Genomic DNA, 16,339 nt, shown 5'->3' with positions numbered 1-16,339 from the left:
TCTCACCACCCATCCATCCACCCAGGTCTTTGAGCACCTCTGTGTTCTTACTCCCACATGGGTCTGCTGCTTTAACTCCGGCATCTCTGGCCCCCTTTCAGGCCTATGGCTACCCTTGGCCTTGGGTGGCCCAGGCCTGGGGGACTCCTGACCAGAGGCTTTCTTCCAGGTTTTCTCCAAGCTTCTGTATCCCATTGTCCGGGGAGCCGCCTTGTCTGTCCTCAAGTATATGCTCCTGACCTTCCAGCACTCCCATGAGGCCTTCCACCTGGTAAGGGCCCCTGCGTGTTGCCCCAAAGATGGGCGGTCCTGCATCCTCCACAGGTCTGGCTGGAGGCCAGACATGCTGTCTCTGTTGGGGCTTAAGGGGTTGGGGCTTGAAGCCCAAGACCTTCAAGTCCTGGATGTTAGGACTGGAGGAGACTTGAGACCCAATTTTACAGATAGAAAACTGAGGCCAAAGAATGGGTGTGACCTCCGCATGGGTCCCGAGTAGAGGGACAGGCCTAGAATGATGGCAGCTGTGTTACTTGGGTGCCAGCTGTGTGGCAGGTACAGTGCTAAAGACAGTCCACATGTTCATTCATTTTACTCCTGGAGTAGCCCCAAAGGGAGGTTCTATCATTTTCCCCATTTTTCAGCTGAAGAAACTGCAGTTTAGGGAGATTAGGTTGCATGTCCCAGGTAACAGCTGGTGAGCAGTACAAGGAAGATTCCAGCTGAGTTGGTCTGACTCCTGAGCCAGTGTCCTTCCTTGCTTCTCATGGTCCTTGGTCACTGCAGAAACTTTATGCTTCCTGATGTGTGCAGTGAGAAAAGCACAGAACCAGGGATTGGGGTTATGTGGGGTTGAGTCCCAGCTCTGTCATTTACTAGATGGGGTGACCTTGGGCCAGGCACTTACCTCTCAGGGCCTGGGTTGGGTGGGACAGGATTAGATGAGGTGACATGTATCAAGACCCTGCCATATTTTAGGGACTTGATAGGTATTTGTTTCTTTTCATCCTTCTCCCAAGCTCCCCTGCTCCCAGTTTCTGTGGCCTGACTCTTCCATCCCTGGGACACTATGGTGTAGCTCCCCTGTGGGTTTGATAGTTAACACTGTAGCACAGAGGAAAGAAATGGACTTTGAGTTCAGACAGACCTGGCTCAGACACCAGCTTCTCCCAGAACCCATGGTGAAATCCTTGGCAAATTACATAACCTCTCTAACTTTAATTTCTTCTCTGTAAGATGGGGATAGTAATTGCCACATGTCACTGTGAGTGCTTGACATATAAACGTGTGCTGCTCCTCACGTTCTGTCAGAGCTGCCACCAGCTGACCATATTGTGGCCCTGGCATCACTCCTGGGTGACAGAATAGCCCTGGTCACTCAGACCTTCAGGCTCTTCAGGCAGGTTGGTTGGCTGATACTTAATAGCTGGGGCTCAGGCTCAGGCCTCCCCTTAGCTGTGAGGAGGGAATTATTTGTCCCATTAAACAGATGAAGAGACCGAGGAAGAGTATCCAAGGTCATGTATCTTGTAAAGAGAGTCACCTGCCTGCAGAGCTCAGAGCCCCATGCAGGTAAGGGGCACAGTGGTCAGGTGGGCAAACCTCCTTGCTTCAAGGAGCTCTGGGTGCTTCCAGCACTGACCACCGTCCCATGTCTCAGGTGGGTAAACTGGTGCTGACTAACCCTGCTCTGCTCTCACAGCTCCTCCCTCACATCCCCCCAATGGTGGCCTCTCTGGTCAAGGAGGACTCCAACTCGGGGACCAGCTGCCTGGAGCAGCTGGCGGAGCTGGTCCACTGCATGGTGTTCAGGTTCCCGGGCTTCCCGGATCTGTACGAACCCGTCATGGAGGCCATCAAGGTGAGTGACAGTCCCCACTGCTCCTGCGCCCCACTCTGAGGAGGGTGCCGATTTGGGCTTTGCTCAAGGCCACACTACAGGTTAGTGGCAGCCCTCTATCCTTTGGTCCCTGGCTGTCTCCCATTACCTCCCCCAGCCCATCGTGTGCTTCAGGCACACTGAGACACCTGCCATTCCCGCAGATGGATCTTCCTCTCTCGATTGTTCTGAGCCTTGGCATATGCCGATCTCTCTAACTTAAACTCCTGTCTTGTTCTGCCTGGATAGCTCTTATTTCTACCAAGCCTTCTTGAAGGCTCTGCTCAAGTGTTTCTCCCTCAGGAAGCCTTCCCTGATAACTCTAAATTACTCCCGCCCCCCGCACTGTGGCCCTCAGCTGGGTCATGGCCTCTCTGAGCTTCCACAGCCCTAGTGTATCCCTCAGTCACACATTGTCACTGTCTGTATGTCTGTCTCCTCTTAGACTGAGCATTCCAGAACAGAGATGGTTTACATTTGTTCACAAGACTTATGCCCTACTCTGTGCCAGGCCCAGGCTAGGAACTGGGGACACAGGCATGAGGCAGACCATGTCTCCTCCCTTTGAGGAGCTCACAGCGTAGAGGGGTGACTGACGTGTTTACCCGTAACTGTGATCTAAGCAGCTTATGAAATGCCTGTGAGGGTCAGCCTGAGAGCGGTGAGGCGGCAGAGGAGGGAAAGATCTCCAATTAGAGGAGGAGGCTGCAAGGAAGAAAGGGCTTCTGAACCGGGCTTGCTGGGTTGCTAGGACAATAACATTTGTAGCTAGAGTCACACTTGGCAGTGTCTTCCCATATGTTTTGTCTTCTGTTGCTCACTAGAAACCTGTGAGGCAGGTACTATTGTTATTTCAGTTTCAAAGATGAGGAAAATGAGACTTGGAGAGGTTTAGTGTCTTATGCAGTCACGGAGGTAGTGGGAGATGCAGCCAGGGCTGTGGGTTGCTGAGCCCTTTCCCATTGCTTGATACAGAAGGCAGGTCCAAGTGTGGGTGAAAGACATCCAGGTAAGTGGTGGCCCTTTTAGAACCTCTGGTCTGACTTCCATTTCTGTAACACAGCAGATAGGTAACCTGAGAAGTGTCCCATTACAAAACACCTAGAAATGCTTGTTAAAATGTAACAGATGTCTTTTTAAGTACATAGCTGAGCTTGCAAGAGAGCAAGGGGGAATCCCCAGGGGCCAAAAAGGAAGAGAAAACCAAATTCCAGAATGGTAAATGAGAGGTGATACTCTTTTGCCCTGGGTGGGGAGGGGCAGTGGGTGAGATGGCCAACCTCAGTCCCCAAGGGGCTTGAGCTGGTGGGGACAGGAGTTGAGGCTTAGGGTCTGCCCCCAGCAGGGAATCAGCACTGAGAGGCCCATGTAAATCAGGACCCAAGAAAGCCTTTACCATTAGCAAAAGGGCGTTCTAGAAAAAATACACATGGTTCCAAGTAGACATCAAGGAAGGTTCTCTGGCTTGGTCTGGGCTCTGGATTGGGAAAAAAGAAATTGTCATCATTGGACTGCTCTCATGTGGGTTTAGGGGTTCAAATTCTTACCTTCTTTGGTGTTGTAGCACCCTAAGCTTATTGAAAGTAGTCATAAACTTGTAATACCCAAGGATTGCCTAATAGAAACAGAAATGAAACTGCTTTCAAGCCACAAAGATAGAATTCTACTAAAGATGAGTTTATAATCCCCAGATTACAAAACACATAAGGGAACAATCCACCATGAGTGAGAGGTGGTAGATACAACAAACAAAACCTCTGGCATTTACTTGGATTTTCTTAGTTTTTCCAACTTAATGTGAGGAAGAGGTGTTTTTTTTTTGTTTGTTTGTTTGTTTGTTTGTTTGTTGTTAAACAGAGCTAACAATAGAAGTAGCTGCCTTGCTAGATCATGAGCTCCCTGGCACTGGAGGTGGTTGAGCGGAGAAGACAGGACTTAAACCTGTTGGAAGTGACTGTTACTGTGAGCTTCTGATGGGCAGGGACCATGTCATTTTGATCTCTGTGTCTAAAAAATGTCTGAGTGAATGAACAGGACTGTAGTGTGAGGTGTGGTATCATGGAGATGTGAACAAAGAGGAGGGAGCATGGCCCTGCCCTGGGCACCAGGGGAAACCTACACTGAGTGAGATCCAGGCTTTGCACATTAGAGGCTATGGTCTGATCCAGCAGGCAAGGTGAGTCTGCAGATACTTATACAACTAGGTGTAGGGAGTTAGGCTCTATAAGACAGGTATAGATAGTGTGGGACCCCCACTTGAGAAGATTCTGGAAAGTCTTCTGGAGAGGGGATATAGGAGTTAGACCTTGAGGGATAGGGACCGGCAGGAGGAGGCCCCCAGACAGGTCAGTGGGTAAGGTGTGGGAGCAGGAATGTGCAAGTACTGTTTGGTGGTAAAGTGTGGTGGAGGGGAGGGAAGATCAGAAGGATAGGCAGAGTGGAAGGTGGTGAAAACCAGGCTGCGTGACTGCTTGGTCCGGCAGATCTGGGCTTCTCAAACGTTTCTTCTGAAGTACTTGACCTCAGAGGAGGGGACTTACCCTCCTGCAGCCTGACACAAGCTCAGAGTTTCTCTAAAATCTCATTTTATCTCAAAGATTCAAGTATATACTTCATAATCATAAACACTTGTTTTAATTTAAACATTTTTCTTCCTTGAATATTAGTGAATATAGCTCTAGGAAGATGTGTGACATTTGTCCTATGGCTTTGACTACCCCTTGCTTCAAGCCACTTTGAGAGGCAAGGCAGCAAAGTATTCATGGGGTTTTACTGTTCATAAAATTCTTTCATATGTGTTATAGGAGTACATCCTTTGTATACAGTCACCTTTATAAATTCTAGAAAGTTCTCCTACTTAGGCAGTTGTACTAAGTCATGGCAGTTTCTCTGGGAGCTGTGGTCCTTGCTGAGGGAGCTACATGGTATGTAGACTTCCAGTAACATGAGGAGCTTGAAAGGTATTTGAAAGTTTTTGTTTTATTCTCTTTATTCTCCTAAGAGTACAGAGTTACCTTCTTTGGGAAAAAGCATTTGATTTTTTTTTTCTAGTGTGCATATTTTTGCATCTTGTGTGCTTGTGTTGCGGGGTGGTGTGTTGGTTCTGTCATTTTTTTTTTAGCTTTGATTCTTTTTTTTCTTAGTTTTATTTTTTATATATACAGCAGGTTCTTATTAGTTATCTATTTTATACCGGTTCTGTCTTTTTGTCCCTATTTGTTCATGTTGTGTGTGGGGTGGGGATTGGATAGGGGATAATAGGAAGAAAAAAGAAGGGACTAAGAGAGAAGATACTGAGTCCTTATCTTCTTATCTTGCCTCAGACAGCTACTATATTTTTTATCATCTGTGAGAGATGACTGACTAATCTGATAAATTATCTGATAAACGATCCTGGGAAATAAGTGAGCAGACGTGTTAAACCACCGCTTGAGCCAGACCTTCTGCAGCGACAAGGGCTTTCAGTATAAGCTGGTCTGAAGCTCAAGGGCCTTAGACAAATCTAGGAACTGTGCTCAGGATCTGGAAACGAGAACGGGGCTAGAGGAACTGTCATGAATATTGCTTAAATATACTAAGTAATACTGCATTATGCTTAGGTGTTTTTCTTTAAAATATGTTATTATTAGAACCAGTGCTTGGTAATATTCTTTTCAGTGCAGCTGTTTAATGTGAAAAAGGATAACGACTGGGAAAGCATGCTAACCCCTGAGCCCGTGACCAAGGACCCATGCCTCAGACCCCCAGGATCCTCCCACTGTCCTGACTGTAGGATCAAGTTCAGCGTTGGGGTAGGGGGTTACTAATTCGAAAAAGCTGACTCCGCAAACTTTAAAGTAGAGGACGTGAAAACAGGAGCAAGCACCGTGAAAGTATAGAGTGCCAAACTGCTATAAGGTAGGAGTATCCTCACTTGACAGATGAGCAAACTGAGGTCCAGGGAGGTTAACTTACTGAGTCAGAGAGGTTCACTGACCACAGCCAGAGAGCTGTGAGGACAAGAGTCAGGACCAGGGTTGAGATGTCAACACTGCTGGATTGGGCCAGTGGGCCAGTGTTGTCACTGCTTACAGTCTGTCACATCCTGGGCTCATGTAACATATAGTAGATTCCTCACTTACTGCCTCTAAGAAAATTCTTTCTCTATCTGGGTCTTAGTTTTTTCATCTACACGGTGGGGGAAAAAAACCCCTTTCTTAAGGCAGCTGTGGCATGAAAGATCATGTAGAAGGCCCACACGTCAAGATGAAAACCTAGAACATGTTTGAAAACAAGGGGCTGTTCTCACACATCTCTAGGACATGTTTGGGGTGATATGCTTGTGCAGGTGTGTAGTAGGCTGTAGTCCAAGAAGGCTTCCCAGAGGAGGTGATATTTTTAGAGCTAAACCTGGTGCCCACTGTCCTGCTGGCTTGTTTCCCCCTCAGGACCTCCATGTTCCCAATGAGGACCGAATCAAGCAGCTGCTGGGGCAGGATGCCTGGACCTCGCAGAAGAGTGAGCTGGCTGGCTTCTACCCCCGGCTCATGGCCAAGTCAGACACTGGCAAGATTGGTTTAATCAATCTGGGCAACACGTGCTATGTGAACAGCATCCTTCAGGCCTTGTTCATGGCTTCCGAGTAGGTGCTGCCTTTGAATTCCCTGTCTGCCCCTGCTTCTCTCCTCTGGGCTCCCTGGTGTGTGGGGGTGAGGTAGGGGTTGGAGAGGGTGGGTCCTGCTTTGTGTTATCGGCATGATTCCCTGAGGTCTGTGGGTATGTGAAGGGCAGGTGAAAGTTCCCAGAGGGCTCCAGGCCATTGCCAAGGCAGTAGGTCAAGACTGGATGGGAACTTGAGTTGGAGATTCAGGGGCTCAGCTGCAGTGGGAAGGGAGTCTGCTCTGGGTTGGTCGACATCACTGACTTTTCTGCTAGAGTCCATGGAGGTGGATAGTGTTTTCCACAGTAGGACTTCCACTCACCCTGGCGTTAGATGCCCCCTTTTACTAAAACAAAATCTTTATCATCAGTGGCTACCTATCCAACTTATGGCTTGCTTAGTACATTCACATTGTTATGCAGCCGTCACCACCATCCATCCCTATAACACTTTTCATTTTGTAAATCTGAAACTCTGTGCCTATTAAACACTAACTTCCCATATTCTCATTCTCCCCTCCCCACAGCCTTTGGTTACCACTGTTCTATGTTTTGTCTCTACTTTAAGTACCTCATATAAGTGAAATCGTACAGTATTTGTCTTTTTGTGATTGGCTTATTTCACTTAGCGAGTGTCCTCAGGGTTCGTCCATATTGTAGCATATTGCAGAATTTCTTTCCTTTTTTAAGGCTGGATAATATTCCATTGTGTGTATAAACCACATTTTGGTAATCTGTTCATTGGTAGAGTGACAGACACCTGGGTTGCTTCCATGTTTTAGCTGTTGTGAATAATGCCACTATGAACATGGGAGTACAGATATCTCTTCGAGACCCTGCTTCTGATTCTCTCGGTTACATACCCAGAAGTGGAATTGCTTGGTGATATGGTAGTTCTGTTTTTTAGTTTTTTTGAGGAACCTCCATATCGTTTTCCACACTGGCAGCACCACTTTACATTCCCACCAACAGTGCACAAGGGTTGGGATTTCTCTACATCCTCCCAACACTTCTTTTCTGTTTTTTTGATAATAGTCATCCTAATGGGTGTGAGGTGGTATCTCATTATAGTTTTTAATTTGCAGTTCCCTAATGATCAGTGATGTTGAGCATCTTTTCATGTGCTTATTGGCCATTTGTATGTGTTCTTTGGCAAAAGGTCTATTTAAATCCATTACCTAGTTTTGAATCAGGTTGTTTGTTTTTTGTTGTTGAGTTTGAGGAGTCCTTTTTTATATTCTGAATATTAATCCTGTATCACATACGTGATTTGCAAATTTTTTTAACTTTTTATTTTATATTGGAATATAGTTGGTTAACAATATTGTGATAGTTTCAGGTGTACAGCAAAGTGATTCAGTTATACATATACATGTATCTATTCTTTTTCAAATTTTTTTCCCATTTAGGTTATTACAGAATACTGAGCAGAGTTCCCTGTGCTATACAGTAGGTCCTTGTTGGTTATCCATTTTAAATGTAGCAGTGTGTACATGTCAATCCCAAACTCCCTAACTATCTGTTCCCCCCATCCTTTCCACCCGGTAACCATAAGTTCCTTCTCTGAGTCTGTGAGTCTGTTTCTATTTTGTAAATAAGTTGATTTGTATCATTTCTTTTTAGATTCCACATATAAGCGATATCATATGATACTTGTCTTTCTCTGTCTGACTTACTTCACTCAGTATGACCATATCTAAGTCCATCCTTACTGCTGCAAATGGCATTATTTCATTCTTTTTAATGGCTAATATTCCATTGTATATATGTGCCACATCTTTATCCATTCCTCTGTCGATGGACATTTAGGTTGGTTCCATGTCTTGGCTATTGTAAACAGTGTTGCAATGAACATTGGGGTGCATGTATCCTTTCGGACCATGACCATGTTTTTCTCCAGATATATACCCAGAAGTGCAATTACAGGATCATATGGTAGCTCTATTTTTAGTTTTTAAGGAACCTCCATACTGTTCTCCATAGTAGCTGTACCAATTTACATTCCCATCAACAGTGTAGGAGGGTTGTTCTTCTCTCCGCACCCTCTCCAGCATTTATTGTTTGTGGATTTTTGGTGATAGTCATTTTGACTGGTGTGATGTGATATCTCATTGTAGTTTTGATTTGCATTTCTCTAATAATTAGTGATGTTGAACATCTTTTCATGTGCCTCTTGGCCATCTGTATGTCTTCTTTGGAGAAATGTCTATTTAGGTCTTATGCCTATTTTTGGATTGGGTTGTTTGTTTTGATGATATTAAGCTGCATGAGCTGTTTGTAAATTTTGGAGACTAATCCCTTGTCAGTCACATGATTTGCAAACATTTTCTCCCAATCTGTGGGTTGTCTTTTCATTTTGTTTATTGTTTCCTTTGCTGTGTGAAAGCTTTTGAATTTAATTAAGCCCCATTTGTTTATTTTTGTTTTTATTTCCATTACCCTGGGAGGTGGATCGAAAAAAATATTGCTGTGATTTATGTCAGAGAGTGTTCTGCCTGTTTTCTCCTCTAAGAGTTTTATAATCCAGTCTCACATTTATGTCTTTAATCCATTTTGAGCTTATTTTTGTGTATGGTGTTAAAAAATGATCTAATTTCATTTTTTTACATGTAGCTGTCCAGTTTTCCCAGCACCGTTTGGTTTTTTTATTTTTTTATTTTTGGCTGCATTGGGTCTTTGTTGCTGTGCGTGGGCTTTCTCTAGTTGTGGTGAGCAGGGGCTACTCTTTGTTGTGGTGCGTGGGCGTCTTATTGAGGTGCCTTCTCTTGTTGCAGAGCACGGTTCCTAGGCACACGGGCTTCAGTAGTTGCAGCAGGCAGGCTCAGTAGTTGTGGCTCGTGGGTTCCAGGGCGCAGGCTCAGTAGTTGTGGCACATGGGCTTAGTTGCTCTGCGGCATGTGGGATCTTCCCAGACCAGGGATCAAACCCGTGTCCCCTGCATTGGCAGGCGGGTTCTTAATGACTGTGCCACCAGGGAAGTCCCCCCAGCACCATTTGTTGAAGAGACTGTCTTTCCACCATTGTATAGTCTTTCCTCCTTTATAGCACATTAATTGACCATAGGTGCGTGTCATTTCTGGGCTTTCAATCTATGTGTCTGTTTTTGTGTCAGTACCATGCGGTTTTGATGACTATAGCTTTATAGTATAGTCTGAAGTTAGGGAGCCTGATTCCTTCAGCTCCTTTTTTGTTTTTCTGATTGCTTTGGCTATTCTGGGTCTTTTTTTTTTTTTTTTTTTTTTTTTTTTGCGGTACGTGGGCCTCTCACTGTTGTGGCCTCTCCCGTTGCAGAGCACAGGCTCCGGATGCACAGGCTCAGTGGCCATGGCTCACGGGCCCAGCTGCTCTGCGGCATGTGGGATCTTCCCAGTCCAGGGCACGAACCCGTGTCCCCTGCATCGGCAGGCGGACTCTCAACCACTGCACCACCAGGGAAGCCCTATTCTGGGTCTTTTGTGTCTCCATACAAATTTTAAGATTTTTTGTTCTAGTTCTGTGAAAAATGCCATTGGTAATTTGATAGGGATTAATTTATTGATCAAATTAATTGATTCAGTCTACATTGAATCTGTAGATTTTCTTGGGTAATGTAGTCATTTTGACAATATTGATTCTTCCAATCCAAGAGCATGGTATATCTTTCCATCTGTTTGTGTCATCTTCAGGTTCTTTCATCAGTATCTTATAGTTTTTGGAGTACAGGTCTTTTGTCTCCTTATGTAGGTCTATTCGTACATAAGGAGGAAAGGTCTATTCCTAGGTATTTTATTCTTTTTGATGCGATGGTAGTAAATGGGATTGTTTCTTGAATTTTTCTTTCTGATCTTTCATTGTTAGTATATAGAAATGCAACAGATTTCTGCATATTAATTTTGTAACCTGCAACTTTACCAAATTCATTGATGAGCTTAGTAGTTTTCTGGTAGCATCTTTAGGATTTTCTATGTATGGTATCATGTCATTTGCAGACAGTGATAGTTTTACTTCTTCTTTTTCAATTTGGATTCCTTTTATTTCTTTTACTTCTCTGATTGCTGTAGCTAGGACTTCCAAAACTGTGTTGAATAAAAGTGGTGAGAGTGGACATCCTTGTCTTGTTCCTGATCGTAGACGAAATGCTTTCAGCTTTTCACCATTGAGTATGATGTTAGCTGTAGGTTTGTCATATATGGCCTTTATTGTGTTGAGGTAGGTTCCCTCTATGCCCACTTTTTGGAGAGCTTTTATCATAAATGGGTGCTGAATTTTGTCAGAAGCTTCTTCTTCATCTATTGAGATGATCATATGGTTTTTATTCTTCAGTTTGTTAATGTGGTGTATCACACTGATTGATGTGCAGATATCGAAAAATCCTTGCATCCCTGGGATAAATCCCACTTGATCATGGTGTATGATCCTTTTAATGTATTGTTTGATTTGGATTGCTCGTGTTCTGTTGAGGATTTTTGTGTCTATATTCATCAGTGATATTGGCCTATAATTTTCTTTTTTTGTGGTTTTTTTGTCTGGTTTTGGTATCAGGGTGATGGTGGCCTCATAGAATGAGTTCGGGAGTTTTCCTTCCTCTGCAATTTTTTGGAAAAGTTTCAGAAGGAAAGGTGTTAGCTCTTCTCTAAATGTTTGATAGAATTCGCCTGTGAAGCCATCAGGTCCTGGACTTTTGTTTGTTGGCGGTCTTTTTTTTTTTTTTTTTTTGCGGTACGCGGGCCTCTCACTGTTGTGGCCTCTCCCGTTGTGGAGCACAGGCTCCGGACACGCAGGCTCAGCGGCCATGGCTCATGGGCCCAGTCTCTCCGCGGCATGTGGGATCTTCCCGGACCGGGGCACAAACCCGTGTCCCCTGCATCGGCAGGCGGACTCCCAACCACTGCGCCACCAGGGAAGCCCTGTTGGGAGTCTTTTAATCACAGTTTCAATTTCAGTACTTGTGAGTGGTCTGTTAATATTTTCTATTTCTTTCTGGTTCAGTCTTGGGAGATTGTACCTTTCTAAGAATTTGTCCATTTCTTCCAGGTTGTCCGTTTTATTGGCATATAGTTGTTTGTAGTAGTCTCTTATGATCCTTTGTGTTTCTGTGGTGTCAGTTGTAACTTCTCCTTTTTCCTTCTAACTTTATTGAATTGAGTCCTCTCCCTTTTTTTCTTGATGAGTCTGGCTAAAGGTTTATCAATTTTGTTTATCTTTTCAAAGCACCAGGTTTCAGTTTCATTACCTTTGCTGTTGTTTTGGCTCTATTTCATTTATTTCTGCTCTGATCTTTATGATTTCTTTCCTTCTACTATAGGTTTTGTTTGTTCTTCTTTCTCTAGTTGCTTTACGTGTAAGTTTAGGTTGTTTATTTGAGATTTTGTTGTTTCCTGAGGAGAGATTGTATTGCTTTAAACTTCCCTCTTAGAACTGCTTTTGCTGCATCTCATAGATTTTGGATCATTTTGTTTTTGTTTTCATTTGTCAACACGTATATTTTTATTTCTTTCATTAATTCAGTGATCCATTGGTTGTTTAGTAGCATATTGTTTAGCTTCCATGTGTTTGTGTTTTTTACAGTTTTTTTCTTGTGGTTTATTTCTAGTCTCATAGCATTGTGGTTGGAAAAGATGCTTGATATGATTTGAATTTTCTTAAATTTACCACGGCTTCCTTTGTGGCCCAGCGTGTGCTCAGTCCTGGAGAATGTTCCATGTGCACTTGAGAAGAATGTATATTCTGCTGCTTTTGGATGGAATGCTCTATAAATATCAATTAAGTTCATCTGGCCTAATGTGTCATTCAAGGCCTGTGTTTCCTTATTGATTTTCTGTCTGGATGATCTGTCCATTGATGAAAGTGGGGTGTTAAAGTCCTCCACTATTATTGTGTTACTGTCAATTTCTCCCTTTATGGTTGTTAGTATTTGCCTTATATATTGAGGTGCTCCTATGTTGGGTGCATATATATTTACAGTTGTTACATCTTCTTGGATTGATCCCTTGATCATTATGTAGTGTCCTTCTGTGTCTCTTCTTTGTTATAACAGTCTTTATTTTAAAGTCTATTTTGTCTGATATGAGTGTTGCTACTCCAGCTTTCTTTTGACTTTGACTTGCATGGAATAACTTCTTCCATCCCCTCACTTACAGTCTGTATGTGTCCCTAGGTCCGAAGTGGGTCTCTTTTAGACAGCATATATATGGGTCTTGTTTTTGTATCCATTCAGCAAGCCTGCGTCTTTTGGCTGGAGCATTGAATCCATTTACATTTAAGGTAATTATCAATATGTATGTTCCTGTTGCCATTTTGTTAATTGTTTTGGGTTTGTTTTTGTAGGTCTTTTTTCTTCTCTACCTCTTTTGTTCTCTTGTGGTCTGATGACCTCTTTAGTGTTGTGTTTGGGTTGCTTTTTCCTTTTTGTGTGTATCTATTGTAGTTTTGGGTTTGTTGTTCCCTTGAGATTTTGATATAGCAGTCTGTAGGTGTACAAGTTTCTTTTTTAATTTTTAAAATTTTTATTTTATTTATTTATTTTTGGGTGTGTTGGGCCTTTGTTGCTGCACATTGGCTTTCTCTAGTTGTGGTGAGCAGGGGCTACTCTTCGTTGTGGTGCACGGGCTTCTCATTGCGGTGGCTCCTCTTGTTGCAGAGCAACTACAGTAGTTGTTACGCGTGAGCTCTAGAGTGCAGGCTCAGTAGTTGTGGTGCACGGGCTTAGTTGCTTCGCGACATGTGGGATCTTCCCAGACCAGGGATCGAACCTGTGTCCCCTGCATTGGCAGGTGGATTCTTATCCACTGCGCCACCAGGGAAGCCCACAAGGTTGTTTCAAGTTGCTGGTCTCTTCCCCGCCTAGAGGAGTTCCTTTAGCATTTCTTGCAAAGCTGGTCTCGTGGTGTCGAATTCTCTTAGCTTTTGCTTGTCTGTAAAGCTTTTGATTTTTCCATCAAATCTGAATGAGAGCCTTGCTGGGTAGGGTATTGGTTGTAGTTTCCTCTCTTTCATCACTTTAAATAGTGATGAAAGGCCACTTCTTTTCTGGTAGGCAGAGTTTCTGCTGAGAAACCAGCTGATAACCTTATGGGAGTTCCCTTGTATGTTATTTGTCATTTTTTCCTTGTTGCTTTAAAAATTTTTTTTTCATCTTTAATTTTTGTCAGTTTGATTACTATGTGTCTTGGCATGTTGCTCCTTCGGTTTATCCTGCCTGGGACTCTCTGCGCTTCCTTGACTAGGGTGACTGTTTCCTTTCCCTTGTTAGGGAAGTTTTCAGCTCTTATCTCTTCAAATGTTTTCTCAGGTCCTTTCTCTCTCTCTTCTCCTTCTGGGACCCCTATAATGTGAATGTTGGTACATTTAATGTTGTCCCAGAGGTCTCTTAGACTGTCTTCATTTCTTTCTATTCTTTTTTCTTTATTCTGTTTCATGGCAGTGATTTCCACCATTCTGTCTTCAGGTCATTTATTTGTTCTTCTGCCTCAGTTATTCTGCTATTGATTCCTTCTAGTGTATTTTTCATTTCATTTATTGTATTGTTCATCTCTGTTTGTTTGTTCTTTAGTTCTTATAGGTCTTTGTTGAACATTTGTTGCATCTTCCCGATCCTTGCCTCCATTCTTTCTCTGAGATCCTGGATCATCTTCACTATCATTATTCTGAATTCTTTTTCTGGAAGTTTGGCTATCTCCACTTCACTTAGTTGTTTTTCTGGGGTTTTATCTTGTTCCTTCATCTGGGACATAGCCCTCTGCCATTTGATTTTGTGTAACTTTCTGTGATTGTGGTTTTTGTTTGGCAGGCTGCAGAATTGTAGTTCTTTTTGCTTCTACTGTCTGTCCTCTGGTGGATGAGGCTATCTAAGAGGCTTATGCAAGCTTCTGATGGGAGGGACTGGTGGTGGGTAGAGCTGGGTCTTGTCCATCTGGTGGGGAGGGCCGTGCTCAGTAAAACTTTAAAACTTTAATCCGCTTGTCTGCTGAACGGGGGTGAGGTTGTGTTCCCTTGCTGTTGGTTGTTTGGCCTGAGGCAACCCAGCATTGGAGCCTACAGGCTGTTTGGTGGGGCTAATCATGGCTTCTGGGAGGGCTCATGCCAATGAGTACTTCCCAGAACTGCTGCTTCCAGTGTCTTTGTCCCTGCAGTGAGCCACAGCTCCCCTGTCACCTCTGCAGGACACCCTCCAATACTAGCAGGTAGGTCTGGCCCAGTCTCTTATGGAGTCACTGCTTTTTTCCCCTGGGTCCTGGTGTGCACAAGACTGTGTGTGCCCTCCAAGACTGGAGTTTCTGTTTCCTCCAGTCATGTGGAAGTCCTGCAGTCAATCCCGCTGGCCTTCAAAGCCGGACTCTCTGGGGAGTCCTCTTCTCATTGCTGGACCTCCAGGCCGGGAAGCCTGACACGGGGCTCAGAACTTCACTCCAGTGAGAGAACTTCTGTGGTATAATTGTTTTCCAGTTTGTGGGTCACCTGCCTGGAGGGTATGGGATTTGATTCTGTTGCACTTGCGCCCTGCCTACCGTCTCGCTGTAGTCTCTCCTTTGTCTTTGGATGTAGGGTATCTTTTTTGGTAGGTTCTAGCATTTTTCCATTGATGGTTGCTCAGCAGTTAGTTGTGATGCTGGTGCTCTTGCAAGAAGGGGTGAATGCACGTCCTTCTACTCCACCGTCTTTCCAAATATTTTTTCCCAGAGACTTCTGCGGTTGCCTTTTTACTCTGTGGATAATCTTTTGTTGTTGTTGTTTTTTGTTTTTTTATATATTTATTGGAGTATAGTTGATTTACAGTGTTGTGTTAGTTCTTCTGTATACCAAAGTGAATCAGTTATACATATATATGTATCCACTCTTTTTTAGATTCTTTTCCTATGTAGATCATTACAGAATATTGAGTAGAGTTCCCTGTGCTATACAGTAGGGCCTTACTAGTTATCTATTTTATATATAGTAGTGTGTATATGTCAATCCCAATCTCCCAGTTTATCCCTCCTCTCCCCATGCCCCCCCCATAACTGGTAAACATAGTTTTTTTTTTGACACAACAGCCCTTTTATTTTATTTTTTGAATTTTTGAATTTTATTTTATTTTTTTATACAGCAAGTTCTTATTAGTTATCCATTTTATACATATTATTGAATATATGTCAATCACAATCTCCAGATTCATCACACACACACACACACACACACACACACACACACACACGGCGCTTTTCTCCCTTGGTGTCCATACGTTTGTTCTCGACATCTGTGTCTCTGTGACATCTGTGACTTGAAGAATCCTTGCATCCCTGGGATAAATCCCACTTGATCATGGTGTACGATCCTTTTAATGTGTTGTTGGATTCTGTTTGCCAGTATTTTGTTGAGGATTTTTGCATCTATATTCATGAGTGATATTGGTCTGTAATTTTCTTTTTTTGTAGTATCTTTGTCTGGTTTTGGTATCAGGGTGATGGTGGCCTCATACAGTGAGGTTGGGAGTGTTCCTTCCTCTGCAACATTTTTGAAAAGTTTGGGAAGGATGGATGTTAGCTCTTCTCTAAATGTTTGGTAGAATTCACCTGTGAAGCCATCTGGTCCTGGACTTTGGTTTACTGGAAGATTTTTAATCACAGTTTCAATTTTATTACTTGTGATTGGTCTGTTCATATTTTCTATTTCTTCCAGGTTCAGTCTTGGAAGGTATACCTTTCTAAGAATTTGTCCATTTCTTCCAGGTTGTCCATTTTATTGGCATAGAGTTGCTTGTAGTAGTCTCTTAGGATGCTTTGTATTTCTGCAGTGTCTGTTGTAACTTCTCCTTTTTCATTTCTAATTTTATTGATTTGAGTCCTCTCCCTCCTTTTCTTGATGAGT

The 16,339-nt window shown here is 43.4% G+C and overlaps 1 protein-coding gene across 1 annotated transcript in view; it reads left to right on the top strand.

Moving 5' to 3' along the window:
- The window catches only part of USP35 (ubiquitin specific peptidase 35), a gene marked incomplete at both ends in the record, with an annotated part of 66,859 nt that overhangs the window by 3,991 nt on the left and 46,529 nt on the right, over nucleotides 1-16,339 (top strand). The window contains 3 exons of the mRNA XM_079708552.1: nucleotides 170-271; nucleotides 1,700-1,858; nucleotides 6,304-6,497. Of these exons, the coding sequence (XP_079564678.1) occupies nucleotides 170-271; nucleotides 1,700-1,858; nucleotides 6,304-6,497 (455 nt within the window). The remainder of the gene's footprint in view (nucleotides 1-169; nucleotides 272-1,699; nucleotides 1,859-6,303; nucleotides 6,498-16,339) is intronic.

The sequence above is a fragment of the Hyperoodon ampullatus genome, assembly GCF_949752795.1.
Source record: "Hyperoodon ampullatus genome assembly, chromosome: 7".
NCBI lineage: Eukaryota > Metazoa > Chordata > Mammalia > Artiodactyla > Ziphiidae > Hyperoodon > Hyperoodon ampullatus.
The sequence above is the reverse complement of the archived record's forward strand: the minus strand, read 5'-3'. Positions and strand labels throughout refer to the sequence as shown.